Source organism: Mus caroli, unplaced genomic scaffold (assembly GCF_978045245.1).
Source record: "Mus caroli unplaced genomic scaffold, Mus_caroli_1 scaffold_7, whole genome shotgun sequence".
Classification (NCBI taxonomy): domain Eukaryota; kingdom Metazoa; phylum Chordata; class Mammalia; order Rodentia; family Muridae; genus Mus; species Mus caroli.
Genome location: NW_028227262.1, coordinates 65,519,254 through 65,534,654, shown reverse-complemented (window position 1 = coordinate 65,534,654; position 15,401 = coordinate 65,519,254). Strand labels below are relative to the sequence as shown.

The 15,401-nt window shown below is 47.6% G+C and overlaps 1 protein-coding gene and 1 pseudogene across 7 annotated transcripts; one reads left to right on the top strand and one right to left on the bottom strand.

Moving 5' to 3' along the window:
• Positions 1-1,015: 1,015 nt before the first annotated feature.
• LOC110295670 (large ribosomal subunit protein eL27 pseudogene) lies at positions 1,016-2,635 on the bottom strand (annotated as a pseudogene).
• A 1,954-nt stretch (positions 2,636-4,589) lies between these two features.
• Positions 4,590-12,067, top strand: Nagk (N-acetylglucosamine kinase). 7 transcript variants are annotated; one of them, XM_085840496.1, is made up of 11 exons: positions 4,590-4,833; positions 6,480-6,564; positions 6,731-6,829; positions 7,500-7,641; positions 8,105-8,215; positions 8,830-8,942; positions 9,765-9,852; positions 10,587-10,684; positions 10,997-11,075; positions 11,133-11,263; positions 11,778-12,067. In XM_085840496.1, exons 1-11 carry the CDS (start codon positions 4,751-4,753, stop codon positions 11,793-11,795), a joined length of 1,047 nt encoding a protein of 348 aa, XP_085696622.1. In that variant the 5' UTR covers positions 4,590-4,750; the 3' UTR covers positions 11,796-12,067. The 7 variants fall into 7 exon arrangements, with proteins under 7 accessions (XP_085696622.1, XP_021020209.1, XP_021020207.1 ...); XM_021164550.3 differs by having other exon boundaries at positions 4,594-4,833; positions 11,155-11,263; XM_021164548.3 differs by lacking the exon at positions 11,133-11,263 and having other exon boundaries at positions 4,597-4,833.
• Positions 12,068-15,401: the final 3,334 nt, after the last annotated feature.

Below are 15,401 nucleotides of genomic sequence, written 5' to 3'. Positions count from 1 at the left end.
ACAAGCGGTGGCAAGAAACAGGATCTAGAGGAAGAAGCGGGAGGGTGCTATCCTTGTATTCCCTGTGCAGGCCCACCTTTGTCCATTTTCCTTAGGCTATTCTTTCCTTAGGCCTTGGGTCTCCAACAATCATCTTCTTGTCCAGAATAGCTCCCCAGCAGCTGATGGTTCAGTTGAAACCAAACAGAAAGAAAGAAACAGAAAGGTCCTAGTGGGGCCTCAGTGCGAGGCATCTGGGTAGCTGAGACGTTCATTGCCTTTGGTTCTTTTTTACACCAGTGATGCATTGTGAGCAGCTGCCCACCCCAGAGGGCACTGTACTTGTTTGTGTGTTTGTTTGTTTTTCGAGACAGGGTTTCTCTGTATAGCCTTGGCTGTCCTGGAACTCACTTTGTAGACCAGGCTGGCCTCGAACTCAGAAATCCACCTGCCTCTGCTCCCCCGAGTGCTGGGATTAAAGGCGTGCGCCACCACGCCCGGCTCGGCACTGTACTCTTGAACTGTGAGCCAAAGTAGGCCTGTTCTTCCTTATGTGTTCCAGTCTGTCCTCCAAGAACCAACCCTTCCTTCCTTTATTTTCTAGTTACCAGGTAGAAGCCTACTTACTGCCAGGGCTTCCCACCTCTTTGACTATGGTAATGGAAGGGCTGTGCTCTCTCCTATACCCCCAAGTAGCAGAGGAACAGTGCATGAGCCCAGCCTGGAACTCTTCCTGTGGCTCCTGTTCTCTGTTCCACCTCCTAATTTCCTTGCTTCTCTTTTGCCTTTGTGTGTCCCCTTGCTTCAAGCTCCTCCCTCCCGTTTGTCCTGCTCTATGGAACTACCAGACTTTTCTAAAGTACAGAGCTGTGACCACACTTATATTGGAAACCTCCACAGTGAGATGCTAGTGAGACCTCTAGGGAACGGCTCTGCTTCCTCCGTTCACAGTTTTGTCTTTTATCCCCCCACCCCACCCCATCTCAGATCCTTCATCAGTCTGAAAACCATCTTTATCATGGAACTTGCTCACTTCCTCTTTTAGCATTTACCATGCCTCTTGTCATGGCACTATCTTCCAGTCTCTTGGCACCTCCAAACCTACTGCAGTGTCTAGAAGTGAGGTCAGCACTGCATAACAACAGATGTGACCACACCCCACCAGCTAGATCAGTTTAATCTGCTAAGGAAGGACCTTGGGGCAGGAGTCCCCTGCTCCCTTGCTGTGAGTGAATTTGGCATTCCAAGTATTTTCCACTGTCCCTCTTCCCACTCTCCCTCATCCTGCCTCTTCTGCAGCGAAGGCCTCCCTGGGGGTCACAGGGACATGGGAGAGAAGCCAACAGCTGTGGCTTGCAGATCCTTTCAGAACATTACTAATCTTGTTGAGATGTTGCAAGCTGATTGCAGAAGGGCATTAGACCTTTACAGAGCCACTTAAGGGCAAGCAAACACCTTCCACCACAGCACCTTTATTGCCCCAGCCTTGTAGCCACAAACATCTGTAACAAGCATCTCGGGTTTGTGCGAGCTAAGGCTAATTGCTTTGACTTCACAGTTCAATTTTCCTTCCTGTAATATGTCTAGGATCTCTTGTAATTTCTCAGTTTTTAGCATGATAAACAAAGGTACGAAAGAAGCACTAAAGAATTGTGAGCATGGACTGAGGGTGTAGCTTTTGTGGTACAACACTTGTCTAGCATATGCAAAGCTCTAGGTTCAAAGCCCAGTACCACCAACAAAACAAAACCACAAAAGAATTATGTGCATATCGTTCTTATCAGTCTTTTAGTCTACGAGCTAGTTTAAGTTAATAGAGCTAGTATATGTTTCATTAAAATGGGCAACACAGCGACTTTGAAACAATGTAGTCAGGATGATCGGAAGACCCAGAACAGCTACTGTCACATAATGTTAATCACAAAGATGAGTCACATGTGTGATTTACATTTTTCTCACTTAAAAGTTAAAAAGACTGGCAAAACCAATTTGAACGATATGAAAAATTAACTTACTATATCCCAAATGTTTATGAATTCTAATATGGAATTCATATAAAAGTTAATATTTATTCTATGTTTTTATTATTAAGCCTGTGTGTTTCTTTTTTCTTATTTATTATTTTTAATGACAGAAACAAAAATATACCTAAAAGTGAAGATTCTGGAAAACCCATGTGCTCTTCCTTGTCTTGTATGGCTCCTCAGACGTGATCTTGGGCTCCTGCCTGGCCTTGCATTTTAAAGCTGGATCTCTAAACATATCCTTGTTGACAACAGTTTTGTTCAAAGGGCTATCAATGGAGTACCTTGTGGGCATGAAGTGGTTGTAGTTATAAACTTTTACAAAGAACTTGATCTTGGATCTCTTGGCAAAGAAAATCTTGGCAATTTTCTTCTTGCCCATGGAAGCTGTCACTTTTAGGGGAAAGCAGTCAATTCCAGCCACCAGGGCGTGGGTGTAAGGGTGGTCTGAGGTGCCATCATCAATGTTGATGACAGCTTTGTGTCCAGAGAAGCATCTAGCCAGGACCAGCACATTTTCCTGGGTTTCATGAACTTGCTCGTTTCGACACTGAGTACCCAGCAGAAAGGAAAAAAGGACACTAGCCTGTGTATTTTTAAAGTACATAAGAGTACATGTGGATATAAATACAATTAGCTACTGGGTTGGGGATGTAGCTCCGTTGGTAGATAGGTTGTCTACAGTATACAAAACCCTGGGATCAGTTACCAGTATTACATAAGTCAGGCATGGTGGTGATTACCTGTAATTCCAGCACTTGGGAAGTTGAGGCAGAAGGATATGAAGTTCAAAATTCTTCTTGTCTACATAAGAAGGTTGAGATGAGCCTGGGCCACATGACCTCTATCTGATTGGGTCTTTAGGAGTTTGAAATCTTTTTTATGTTTAATTTTAAATGATATGTGCATGTATTAGTGGAGAGTGCCCAAGGAGGCCAGAAAACAGAGTTGAATCCCCTGGGGCTGGAGTGACAGGGTTTATGAGCCACCTGATGTAGGTCCTGGGAACACACCTCCAGTCCTTTGCAAGAGCAACAGGTACTATTACCCTCTGAGTCATGTCTTGGCCCTGAGGTTTCTCATCTTCACTGTGAAGGGGAGAACTGGCAGCGATTACAGTAATTCTCATCCAAATTCAGAAGTCAATCTTGTTTTTAAACCAAAGATTCTCTCTTGTATTCCTTTCTAAACAAGTAATGCAAAGCCGGGAGGGCAGTGTGGACCTTTCATCTGAGCATTTAGGGGGTGGAGACAGAAAGACTGGGATTCAAGGACAGCCTCAAACACCTCAGGATTGTAGGGCCAGTCCTGGTGACTTGCAATCTCATTACAAAAAGATTCAAACAACAGAACAAAAGCACATCAACGCTGTCACAAATGGGTCCCAAGACTCATTACACCAGAGCAAAAGGGAACTTTTCCATCAGAATTCACCCACAACATCACACTCTTGCCAAAACTTCCATTCAATCAGAATCCTATGGAATTAGCTTTGATTCTAAAGATGTTGTTGGAGGAAGCATTTTCCAGCTCTGAAGTACTGTGAATGGTAATGTCTCACTTCCCTCTAGTTTCTCTATCAGGCAATAATGTTATTTCTATTCTTGAATTATTTGGTGCTTTACTGACTCAAGTAGGTAAAAAAGCAGGTAAAGGATACATTCACTCCGGAACCTTAGAAGGCAAGCCTACACCAAAACCTCCTAGCACTTGGGAGGTGGGGCAGGAGAATCGGGAGTTTAAGGTCATCCTCAGCCAGAGTCTGAGGTGAGTTTGGGATATATGAGGCTCTGTGTGCCCACCTTCCCAACTGTTTATATCAAAACACAACCGGACCCAATTATCTGACAGGGAAAGAGGATCCCAGTTCAAGATTTCTCCACAGGAGGCAGGCTCAGAGGTCCGAGGTTGGACAGAGGCACGCTAGCCCCAAGGAGACTCCATCTGAAGTCTCAAAGAAATGTCAAGAGCAGCAGACAGTCCTCCTGGCTATTGAAGCTGCCTCTTAAGTAGGGCTGGAACAACCTGGAGCCTGAGGAAACAAACAGGAGTCACTCTTCTACAGGACCTAATGGTATCTTCCTCTCTTCCTCCAGTTCCACTGCACAGTTTAGAGTTGAGCAGGTGGTGGCCAGAAGGTGAAATATGGTCTGTGAGTGCCAGTTTTTAGCATTACATTCCATGCCACTCTGGGTTATACAGACGAGATACAGTCCAGAAAGAACAGAGTTGGACTCAGATCTCTTGTAGAGCGCTAGCCTGACACACATGAAACCCTGGGCTCTATCCTCACCACCGCACAAGCCTCAGCTGACAGCAGCCTGGGGCCTCACTGAGACCTGCTCAGCGTACTCAGCACAAGGTAGAGTGCGCGCTCATGAGCCAGGGTGGGGTGGGGTGGGGTGGGGTGGGGTGGGGTGGGATGGATAGACCGGGACATGGTCTGGACCTTGGCTCCCGCCCTGGTCCTCAGACACAACCACCAGACTCAGAGCTTGCCTCCAAAGCGTCTGCGCGTGCGCACCCCACAGTTATGCACGCCTCTGCCAGCTACTTCTGGCTGGCCCTTGGCAGCCCTCAGTTCCTTCACACACCCTCCCAGGAGCCTCAGCTGGGGTGCTGCCTCCTCTCGAAGCAGGCACTTGAACAGCAGGCTGGAAGAAGCCGGAGGGGAAGGCTGCGGAAGGCGACAGCACTGGCGAGAGAAGACGTAGCATCCACACGCTACGCAAGCGCGTCGTAATCACATGACAAGGGGCGGTGCCCGCGTGGGCGGAAGCGAGGTCAAGGCTAGGGTCGAGCTTGCTACGGCGGACCAGCGGTGGCAACGGTAGTATGGCCGCGCTTTATGGTGGCGTGGAAGGGTGAGCGCTGGATCGGCCGGAGGCTGTCCGTCCGGGAGCGGCGGGTCAGGGGGCGGCGGCCCACACCATGCCCGGTGCCTTTGTGCTCCACGGTGCGACCACGCCCCTCCCGGCCACCACCTTTCCGCCACAGGGCTCTTGTGTCAACCTGGAGAGTTGTGCAGAGCTGGGGGGTCAGGTGGGAAGTTGCCGGTCGCGGGTGGACGTGGGAAAGAGGCGGAAGCTGAGACTGAGATCCATGCCCAAGGGAACCCGGGAGTTAAGCAGCTGTCACCAGAGCACTGTCTTGTCTTGGTGCTAGGGACCCTCCACTGCTGTCGGCTCCGAACGTCCTTGGTTCCTATATTCTCCTGCTTAGAAGCTGGTCTGCTTGACTTTGGGAAGTAGCTCTACTAAGCATGGCTTTGGGTGAGACTTAAGGCAAGGGCAAGAGTGAGCAAGATGGTGGTTTATCCGGTCCCCTGCACGTGACAAGCATTTTGTGGAACTGGGTGTGTCAAATCAGGACGTGATAGGAAGATTTGGTATCTTAACTGCTCGCTGCTGATTTACCCGGAAGTCTCTTCCCGTGAATTGCGAAAGTGATGACCCCTGGCTTTATTTGTGACACCTTGCAAGGAAAAACAGCACAGCATAGGAGTTTCCATTTAGCCTTGTTATATTCATATGGAAGGGAGAACTTATTTTTCCCAGTTTGTCAAGAAATTAATTTGGATTTTTACTCTACTGTCTCTTGCATTAATATCCCTTCATGTACTCTTGATGTACTCTTTGAGTTGGATCGAGTCTTTATTGTCTATTACATTACAAGAAGTATTGGTCAGAGCCAGGCGGTGTGGTGCACGCCTTTAATCCCAGCACTTGGGAGGCAGAGGCAGGCAGATTTCTGAGTTCGAGGCCAGCCTGGTCTACACAGTGAGTTCCAGGACAGCCAGGGCTACACAGAGAAACCCTGTCTTGAAAAACAAACAACAACAAAAAAAGTATTGGTCAGTAGGACATCCTCCCACCACATATCACCCTTCTTCTAAACTACCACTTACCCCAGGGATTTAACTCAGGAGGGCTTAGTTGCTGAAGGCAGTATGAGTTTTTCCCTGACTGGTATACTTTCTCACAGGTGTCTTGAAGACCCCGGTGTCAGAAGATAGGACCTCAAAGTAACCCTTAGCTGTTGTGAGAGGTCTTCTTATTCTGTCCGATGTATTTACCATAAGTCGTTTGGGCCATGCTCAAGATAGGTTAGGAGGATAGGTCATCACTTGGAGCAGTGGAGCTCATGAGGAGCTAAACAATGGAATACACTCTTGATTCAGAGCAGTCTTTGCTAGCTAGGGCTTACTAATGTGTGGAGAAGCCCTGCACGAGACAGACTGTAAGGTCTGGTGATGTGTGAGTGGGACCTTGCAGAGGAAGTAGGACCTACCAGACAAAAGGAGCAAAGCCTCCTTTTCCTTTCCAGAGTGTAGCAGGCACTAAACAGGTAGCTTTGGAGTAGAGGTTGGGTTTGCTGAAGCTGTCTTTGCCCTAGACTTTTGTAAGAGACTACTATGCAAGCATGGCTCTCCTTGTGGAGTTCGATCAGGACTGAGTGCCCTCTTGTGTTTTGTAGGGGAGGCACACGGTCCAAAGTCCTTTTACTTTCTGAGGATGGGCAGATCCTGGCAGAAGCAGATGGACTGAGCACAAACCACTGGGTAAAAATAAAAGAAGAAAGCAAGCCATCCTGAGGGGACCAGAGAACTTGGCCTTCATGTACTGTTCAACTCCCATAGAGGTGGTGTCTGGGTCTCTTAGTAGCTGATAGGGGGGCAGCACAGATCCTGCAAGCCTTTCTAACTCCTCCTTCCCTCTTGGGGCCAGCTGATTGGCACAGACCAGTGTGTGGAGAGGATCAATGAGATGGTGGACAGGGCCAAACAGAAGGCTGGAGTGGATCCTCTGGTGCCCCTTCGAAGCCTGGTGAGTCAGCTGAAGCCTGGGCCATCAGCATTGCTCAGGCAGGTGGCCAGTAGGACTAAGTGAGCTTCATGACGAGAGAAAAGGTCTCTAGGGCCAGGGCCTTTGCTCTTGTCCATTCTTGTGGTTGCAGTAATAACCTAAAAGCTGAGGATGGGGCTCCAGAGACCCACTGGTACCTTGATTTGAATCTCAGCTTTGCCACTCAACTTAGTGGACCTTAATTCACTCACCTTCCCTATGCCTCAGCTTCCTCATTTTTGCAAAGACAGATACTAAGAGTTGTTGAGAAAATGATTCAAGCACCCTCTAGCCTGAAGGGCCCTTTACATATTAGCTCTTTTCCCTCCCAGGCTGCTGTGGCTCTGGCTTCTTACCAGATATGCAAGGGAGCTATGCAGGCATAGCAGATCCCATGCATGTCAAGCCAAGCTGTTTGCTTCACATCCCCTCACCTTGTTCTTTTGTCTGTGTCTTCTTTCCTCCACCCTTTCCTAGGCCAGGCTGTCCCTGCAGGCATGGCCTTCTAAGGGTGTTTTGTGGGTGAAGGGGCTAGATTGGGTGAGCTGAGTATGACCAGATGGGTGTCAGGAAGAGAGGTGTTAAGGAAGGAGCTGGTCTGGGCTCCTCCCTCCTTTCCTCGCTCAGATTCTTTCTCTCCCTTGTGGCCTAGGGCCTGTCCCTGAGTGGTGGGGAGCAGGAGGATGCAGTGAGGCTCCTGATTGAGGAGTTGAGGCACCGATTTCCCAACCTGAGTGAAAACTACTTAATCACCACAGATGCAGCAGGTTCCATCGCCACAGCTACACCGGATGGTGAGGATGTGAAGGGAGGAGCAGGGTTGAGAATGAGCTCGCTTAGGGGGAAGCCCCTTACCTGTGGCTGGCAGAACTTACCTTACTAACATCTGGAAAGCAGCAGAAAAGCTGTGGGTTTTCCTTCCCTCATGTAGGAGTTGGGGAGTCGATATCTGTATGATGTATGGTGCTAATGGTCACTGTAAGAATGGGGGAGGGTTTGCCATAATCTCTAGTATTAGGTACTCAGTAAAGCCAAGATCATTTGAAGTCTGGCTGGCTGGGAGCCATGTTCTCTTGAATTGCTGCAGACTTGTTCTTCCTCTATTCCCTAGACAGGAAGCAAGTGGGCTACTTGTTCTAGGAGGTTGGGTGGTGATTCCTCCACTGTGGGGCTGGTTTCTGTCCTGTCTTTCACAGTGGGAAGCTGCTACTCTATTCGGGCCCTTGGCCACACTGAGCCCCCATGCCCTCTCCCCAGGTGGGATTGTGCTCATCTCTGGAACAGGCTCCAACTGTAGGCTTATCAACCCTGATGGCTCCGAGAGTGGCTGTGGAGGCTGGGGCCACATGATGGGAGACGAGGGCTCAGGTAAGTACACACATGGCCTGCTCTCTTGGTCACTAAACCTAAACAGGTATCCCTAAATAGCTCCTAAACCTGTTGCAGACTACAGGATAATATTGGGAGAATCACAGAGTTACCATCTTGCTCCGTAGTAGCCTTTCATGCCTAGGGTATGCGTCATGGCACAGTGGTGTAGCCTACCTCTGTTGATTTTTGGAGACCCAAGGGAACGATTGAAACTGAAGGTTAAGGCTATAGCTGTCCAGAAACTCCCTCCTAATGGGAAAGGGGTCTGGGGTCTAGAAACACTTCGCACTGACACTACTTTTGGGGCAGCATGTATACATTTCTTTGGTTTTTTGGTCTAGCTCATGCTGTGACTGCAGCTGTGTGTGACAACTCACCACCCTTGTCTTTGAATGGGAGCCAGCATGACAAGTTCACTTACTCAGTCTTCCTACAGCGTTTCCCTTGCCCAGTCTATCAAACAGTTATCAAAAGCCTTCTTCCCCTACTGGGAACCTGTGACTGAATAGCAGGTGATCAGTGAGTTCTAACTGGTCTTGAGCTGAGAGCTTTTCTTGGTGAGGAGACTGCCTCTGTGATTGGCTGTCTTCTTCGCCTTCTGCTCCTGGCAGCCTACTGGATTGCACACCAAGCTGTGAAAATTGTGTTTGACTCCATCGACAACCTGGAGGCAGCTCCTCATGATATTGGCCATGTCAAGCAGGCCATGTTCGACTATTTCCAGGTACTTCCTACCATACAGTCATGTACACCTAGTTGTAGGACACTGGGGTCTTTGATGAAGAGGCTGCAGGAGAGGAAGATTAAGGTCTCCAGATGGGTCAGAATAGCAGGGTGAAGTGGTGGATAAGGACAGGATTCATTGTGGGCAGTGTGTTCAGGCAAGTGTGACTTCCATGTCATCTTAGGAATTTTAGTCATTTTTGCAAACATTTAAGCAAAGCCAAATGAGAAAAGAATATTAAAACAGTAGATTCTGTAGATGCTGACAGTTATCTCATTCTCACTAAAATGTACTCAGGAGAATTTCTGTGTTCTTGGGGACTCAGAAGGGTCACATGTGTTAAGTTGGTGGTAGAAGATGGCAGTTTGGGAGATGAATCAATCTCCTGGCTGCTTCACTTCTCGGAACCTTTGGTCTGCTACTTTGAGCAGGGACTGTATGGGAGCACTGCTCTTTAACTGAAACAATCTTTTCAATGCATTTGATCTTGAGGGAAACTACTCAATCGAGAAATCTAAAATTTCCATAAATTTTAAAGCTTACAAAAAAAAAAAAGAAAGAAAAAGAAAAAGCCTGTCAGTGGTGACACATACCTTTAATTGCAGCACTTGGAAGACAGAGGCAGGCAGATATCTGAGTGAGTTCTATGACAGTCTGGTCTAGAGTTAGCTCCAGGACAGCTAGGGCTACACAGAGAAACCCTGTCTCAAAAAGAAAATAATGCCCAATTATTTTGATCATTTCAGTAGGCACACACTAGGAAGGGCCACTCTGGGTGACAAAGGTTTTCTATTGACTGCTTGTGTCTCCTCTGTTTCTCAGGTGCCAGATCGGCTTGGAATCCTCACCCACTTGTATAGGGACTTTGATAAATGCAAGTTTGCTGGATTTTGCCAGAAAATTGCAGAAGGTACTGTAGGTGCCTGTTTGTAACTTGGTTCCCCAAATGCATGTCTAATGAGAGGTGGAACATAGTTACGGCTGGCCTGTGTGCTGGTGGCTGTCTCTACAAGTAACCTGGAATCTGTGGCTCAATCTGGTGTGATTGATAGGGCCAGGACTTAGACAGCACTGGACTGCCTGTGTTTCTCTCCCTGGTGGCCATGTGGCTGGTGCAGTCTGCATGCCTGGGTTTGAGAACCTATTGTCCTTTGGATACATTCACAGAAGCAGGGGTTAGAAAGCTCGGGTAGCTCATTTGGGCTTTGGGAGGAGCCTGCATGTTGGCATCTTTTGAGGCTTGCTCATTTTTAACTTGGATTCCTTGGTCCAGGGCAGCCTACATGTCTTATTTCTGGACTGAGGTTCAAAACATCATGCTGGGTGAGGCTGGGAGCAGCACACTGCTGAGAGTGCTGGTCACCAACAGGACAATCAGCAATCTTCTCAGATAGGGTCCCTTGTCCCTTGACTCTTGGGGACAAACACAGTAATATAATTTAATAGTTCATCAGACTCTCGTCCTACTGCTAGCACTGGCACTGGGAGGGGAGGCATCTGGAATGGTGGGAAGAGGCTTGCTCACCTATGTGGCATCCATCCTAACATTAACTTGGCCTGTGCTTGCTTCCTTACCTTAGGGAGAAAGTGGCTAGAGTAGGCTGCTTCCTGTATTCTCCAGCCCCTTTCTCCTCCCTGCCCCAGGTGCACATCAGGGAGACCCTCTTTCCAGGTACATCTTCAGGAAGGCTGGAGAGATGCTGGGCAGACATGTTGTGGCAGTATTGCCAGAGATTGACCCGGTGAGTTGACATGGGACACAAAGTGGGGTCCCGCAGATGAATGAGGTGTGAGCCTAGGGTGGTGACACTGTCCCATTAAATTCTATGTGCTTTGTTGCTTCTGTATATAGAGACTGGCTATATGGTGGTCTTCTAGGTTCTCCACCTTTCTAATTGACTATCCCTTTCTTCTCTGCCTCGCCTCTCATGACTCCTGTTTTCTTCCTTGCCTTTTTTTTTTTTTTCTCTCCTTGAGTCCACCTTCTGTTTCATACTGGTGAGGAGTAGGGTTAAGGTTAGTCTGCAGTGTCCCATTTTCTGCTGTTTTCCCAGGTTTTGTTCCAAGGGGAGCTTGGCCTCCCCATTCTGTGTGTGGGCTCAGTGTGGAAGAGCTGGGAGCTCCTGAAGGAAGGTAAGTCTGGGTGGGGGTGGGTGGAGACAAAGGATGTAACTGAAAAGGAAGGTGAAGTGGGCCTTTTTCTTTATCCAAGCCCTGCAACCTGCAACCTCCTCCTGGGACATGTGTGTGCGACGCCTGTGCTCTACTGCAGAGCTCCAGCTTCTGAGCCCCTGAAAAGATGTTCTATTCTAAATGACACAGTAATCACTTTTTAAAGACTTATCTTTATATTATATGGATTTTTTTGTCAGCATATATGTCTGTCCTGTGCATATGGGCATGCAGTGCCCAAGGAGGCAGAAAAGGGTGTCAGCTCCTCTGGAACTTGAGTTACTTGATTGTGAGCCACCATATGGGTGCTGGGTACTGAACCCATGTTCTCTGAAGAACAGTAAATGCCCTTAACCATGGAGCCATCTCTTCATCTCCTTAGAGCTCAGTCTAGTGTAATAACTTATGGCTGCACTCTTAGTTACCACTCTGGCCAGCCTCAGTTCAGCCTGTTGTGGGGTTTCCATTAGACTCTGAAACAGCTCAAGGGTGGTGAAGTTGTGGGTATTGCATGCTCCAGAGTTGAGGGCTGCAGGTTCCTTTGAACTGCAGGTTCCAGGACCCACAGCATCCTGGTGCTTCCATGCTGGATAGTTGGCATATGGCTTGGCGTCTGCACTGAAGCCCCATCTGCTGGTCTTCTCTCTGCATTCTTCCCTCCAGGCTTTCTCCTGGCGCTGACGCTGGGCCGAGAGCAGCAGGCACAGAACTCCTTCTCCAGCTTCACCCTGATGAAGTTGCGGTATTCTTCTGCACTGGGGGGTGCCAGCCTGGGGGCCAGGCACATTGGATACCACCTTCCCATGGACTACAGTATCAATGCCATTGCCTTCTATTCCTATACCTTCTAGAGGCTAACAGCCCTGCCCAACTAGCCAACATTGAGAGCTGGGAGACTTTCCTTTTTTAAAAACACATATGGAAGAAAATAAATGCACTTTACTCCTTCCCTAGCAGGTTGTCATCTTCCACACATTGCTGTGCATGTCCTTGGCACCTCCAGCAGGTTCACCTAGCAAGCTCTCAGTTTAAAGACCTACCAGGCTCTTAGGCATATAAGAGCCCAGACCTTCCCATTTCCACACTATATGCTTTGGCTGCCAGAAGCTGGGACCCAAGTTTCCTCTTAACAGTTATGATTCCTCATGACAGAACTAAGTGTGTCTAAGTCCACCTCCTGGGGAATGACCCAAGGTCTATTGTCTCCCAAGCTCCCCAGTAGGATTTGGGAGACAGTACAATCCTAGTCTCAATTTTGACTTAATTTTATTTGGTAACTGTAAGTACACTGGGCAGTTTTTCTTTTTCATGTGTGCATGAATCCCTGAGGGCCAAGTAGGCATTGCTTAACTCAGTGGCCTGCCTGCTTCTGACTGCTGCTCACCTGGCTCTGGTTATAGTAAGAGACCTTTCTCTCAGACCTTTATATCTGGGCAGCTACTGCTGCCAGCCCTAGTGGGGAAGGCCTTTCCTCTGGAGGTAATCCTTCCAGGAAAAACTCTGGCCCAGAGGCAGGGTTCTCCATCATTTCTATATCCAGTTGGCAGCTGATTAAGCAGGTATGATGTGCAACAATGCTAGTGTTTTAACCTCTGGGTTTGTTTTCTCGCTCTCCAACTCCTGCACAGCACATGTGTCCATAAGGCATAGCCAGGAAGGTGCCATCTCAGCAAGTATGAGTTTTAAAACAGCTGACATTTGATTTATAGAGCAAAATTTTTTAAGTAACTTTTTTCAAGTTTTAGGGAAACTTTTTTTTTAGTTTGTTTGTTTAATTGTATGTTTGGGTGTTTTGCCTCCAGGTGTACTGTGTGTGCGATGAGGAACCAGAAAAAAAATATCAGATCCTCTGTCTGAGACTGGAGTTTCAGATGGTTGTAGCCTCAATGTGGGTACTAGGAATGGTGCCAGGAACCCATTAAGAGCAGCCAGTGCTCTTAATTACTGAGCCATCTCTCCAGCCTTTTAAAAAAGGTTTTAAAAGCCTTGTTCCTGGAGCAACAAGCTTTTAAACACTTGCAACAGGAACCAAAATCCAGAGTCTGGACCTAGGTTTACTGGAGGTGCTGGGCAGCCAGGGCATCATCAGGTACCACTGGCTCTCCCATCTCCACTTTGGGCCTCCTTTCTCCTAGTGTGCCTCCACCACTAGCCCTCTTTCCCTCATGTCTATAGAGGGAAACTGAGTCTGTACAACTCTTATTACCCATGGACATGACTAGAAAATCCTGGCCTGCAGTAGACAGCACAAAGTTCATGAGACGTTGAGGATGGTAGGAAGCCATCTGCAGTGGCTGAGACACAGCATCTCCTAAGTCCTGTGTGTAGAAGACTAGCCACAGTGAAGGTGGACAGCCATGCTTAAGGGATTTTGACAAAATGTAGTATACTCAACAACAGGAAACTACTCAACAGTTAGAGAACACCTTAAAAAAATCCCCCCAAAAAACAATAACAAAAAAGCCCAGCCAAATCAGGAGACCACCAAGTGTTTAACTCCACTGACGTGAAACATCCAGAAAAGATGCACTAGCCAAACCAGGGCCAAGGGCCCTGCACGTGAAAAAGCTTACTGAGAAAGATGAATATGGTGGTGGTTCCAGCACTGAAGAAAGTTCCTAAGCTGAGTGACTTGGACAGTAAATCTCATGATTCATATGGTATGCATCATTAGTGAACTACCCCAGCTCAAAGCTGTGTTTTGTTTTGGAGGCCCTGTTTCCACTTTTCAAGCATTAGTTTATTTCTATTAACTTATTTACAGACAGAATAGCGCTATATAGACCTGGCTGGTCTGAACTCTTATGTTGGCTAGTGATCTGCCTGCCTCTGCATCCCAAGTCCTGGGGTTAAGGATGTGCACCACCCACATCTGGATTAAGGACGTGTACCACCCACCTCTGGCTGGTTTTTGAAGGCTCACAATCTGTAGGACAAAATTCTCCTTATGTGTATTTGCAGAATGAGACATTTATAGGAAATACAGTTTATACTCAAGGGATGCAGTTTGCTGTTGGAACACTTCCTTAGCCATGCATGAAATCTTTCATTTAACAGCCCCAGCACTGAAATACAACTTAGTAATATTAAGATATTTAGGACAGCCTGGTGGTCCACACCTACAATATCAGCACTGGAGAGGCTGAAGTAGGAGGATCAAAGGTTGAAGCCTAGTCTGGACCACAGCAAGACTGACTCGAAAGGGTTTCTCTGTGTAGCCCTGGCTGTCCTGGAACTCACTTTGTAGACCAGGCTGGCCTCAAACTCAGAAATCCACCTGCCTCTGCCTCCCAAGTGCTGGGATTAAAGGAGTGAGCCACCATGCCAGGCGAGGAAAGTACTTTTTAATAACCTTATCCAGGGTTAAGGATAGTAACCTCAGTGGTAGGATGCTTGCCTAGCTGTGTGAGGTTCTGAGTTTGAGCCTAAGAACTGCCTTTTTTTTTTTTCTTTATAGAATTAAGTAGCCTAGAATGTTTATTCATTTAAAGAAAAAAAAAGTTAAATTTGGGGAGAAGAGCTCAGCAAATCTTCATTTAAATTATAATAAAATGTAGGGAGGATTTTACATTAAAAAAAGAAAAAATACATCTGCCCTTGAATTCCCTCCTGTTCCCCAAAGACAGGAAGTGTGGCTTCTAAGCTTGACACCCTGAAGAAAGCAGTGTCTAATATCCCCTGATTCCCAGGAAATGGAAACTTCTGGGTCCAGCAGGGGGTTAGGTGATAGACAGAGGCCAGGTAGTATGCAGTCAGCTTTATTGTTTGGTTGGATAGATTCCGGCTCTGTTCCTATGATCACCCATAGCTTCTGTGTGGGAGGATTGTAACTGGAGGGTTCACCTTCCAGATTGTTAACTGTTGTCTGGTGACATCCTTAGGTTAGCAGGACAGGCTTCAGTAGGTGCCCAACACCCACTGTTTGGCCATCTCAGGACTGACCATCCTGGGGGCAGCAAGTCTCAAGTCTCATGGTGGACACAATCAGTCAGGGTCCCTACTTCACATCAGCATCCTTTCTTCTCTCTGCTTAGCAAACGGATGCCCTCCACCCCTGTTTTCCCAGAGGAGAATGGCTGGGATGAGCTTTTCCATCAGGTAGGTACCTCTAGTCAAATTTGTCAGACCCCTGAGTTCCTATCCTTGACATCCTGTAAACCAAGACCCTTATTGAAGAGGCCTGTCCCCTCTGGCAATAGGGGACAAGCTCAGAAGGTCAGGCTGTCACATGGTCATTGCCATAGTCCCAATCAAGAGGTCTACTCTGGCTTCCCCTCTTTGCTGGCT

What these genes read in the sequence shown, in the direction of transcription:
- Nagk (XM_021164548.3), top strand. Translation starts at nt 4,751, where the DNA reads ATGACAAGGGGCGGTGCCCGCGTGGGCGGAAGCGAGGTCAAGGCTAGG. An exon ending in GATGGGAGACGAGGGCTCAG is followed by an intron (nt 8,216 to 8,829) that starts GTAAGTACACAC and finishes TGCTCCTGGCAG; the next exon opens with CCTACTGGATTGCACACCAA. An exon ending in CCATGTTCGACTATTTCCAG is followed by an intron (nt 8,943 to 9,764) that starts GTACTTCCTACC and finishes TCTGTTTCTCAG; the next exon opens with GTGCCAGATCGGCTTGGAAT.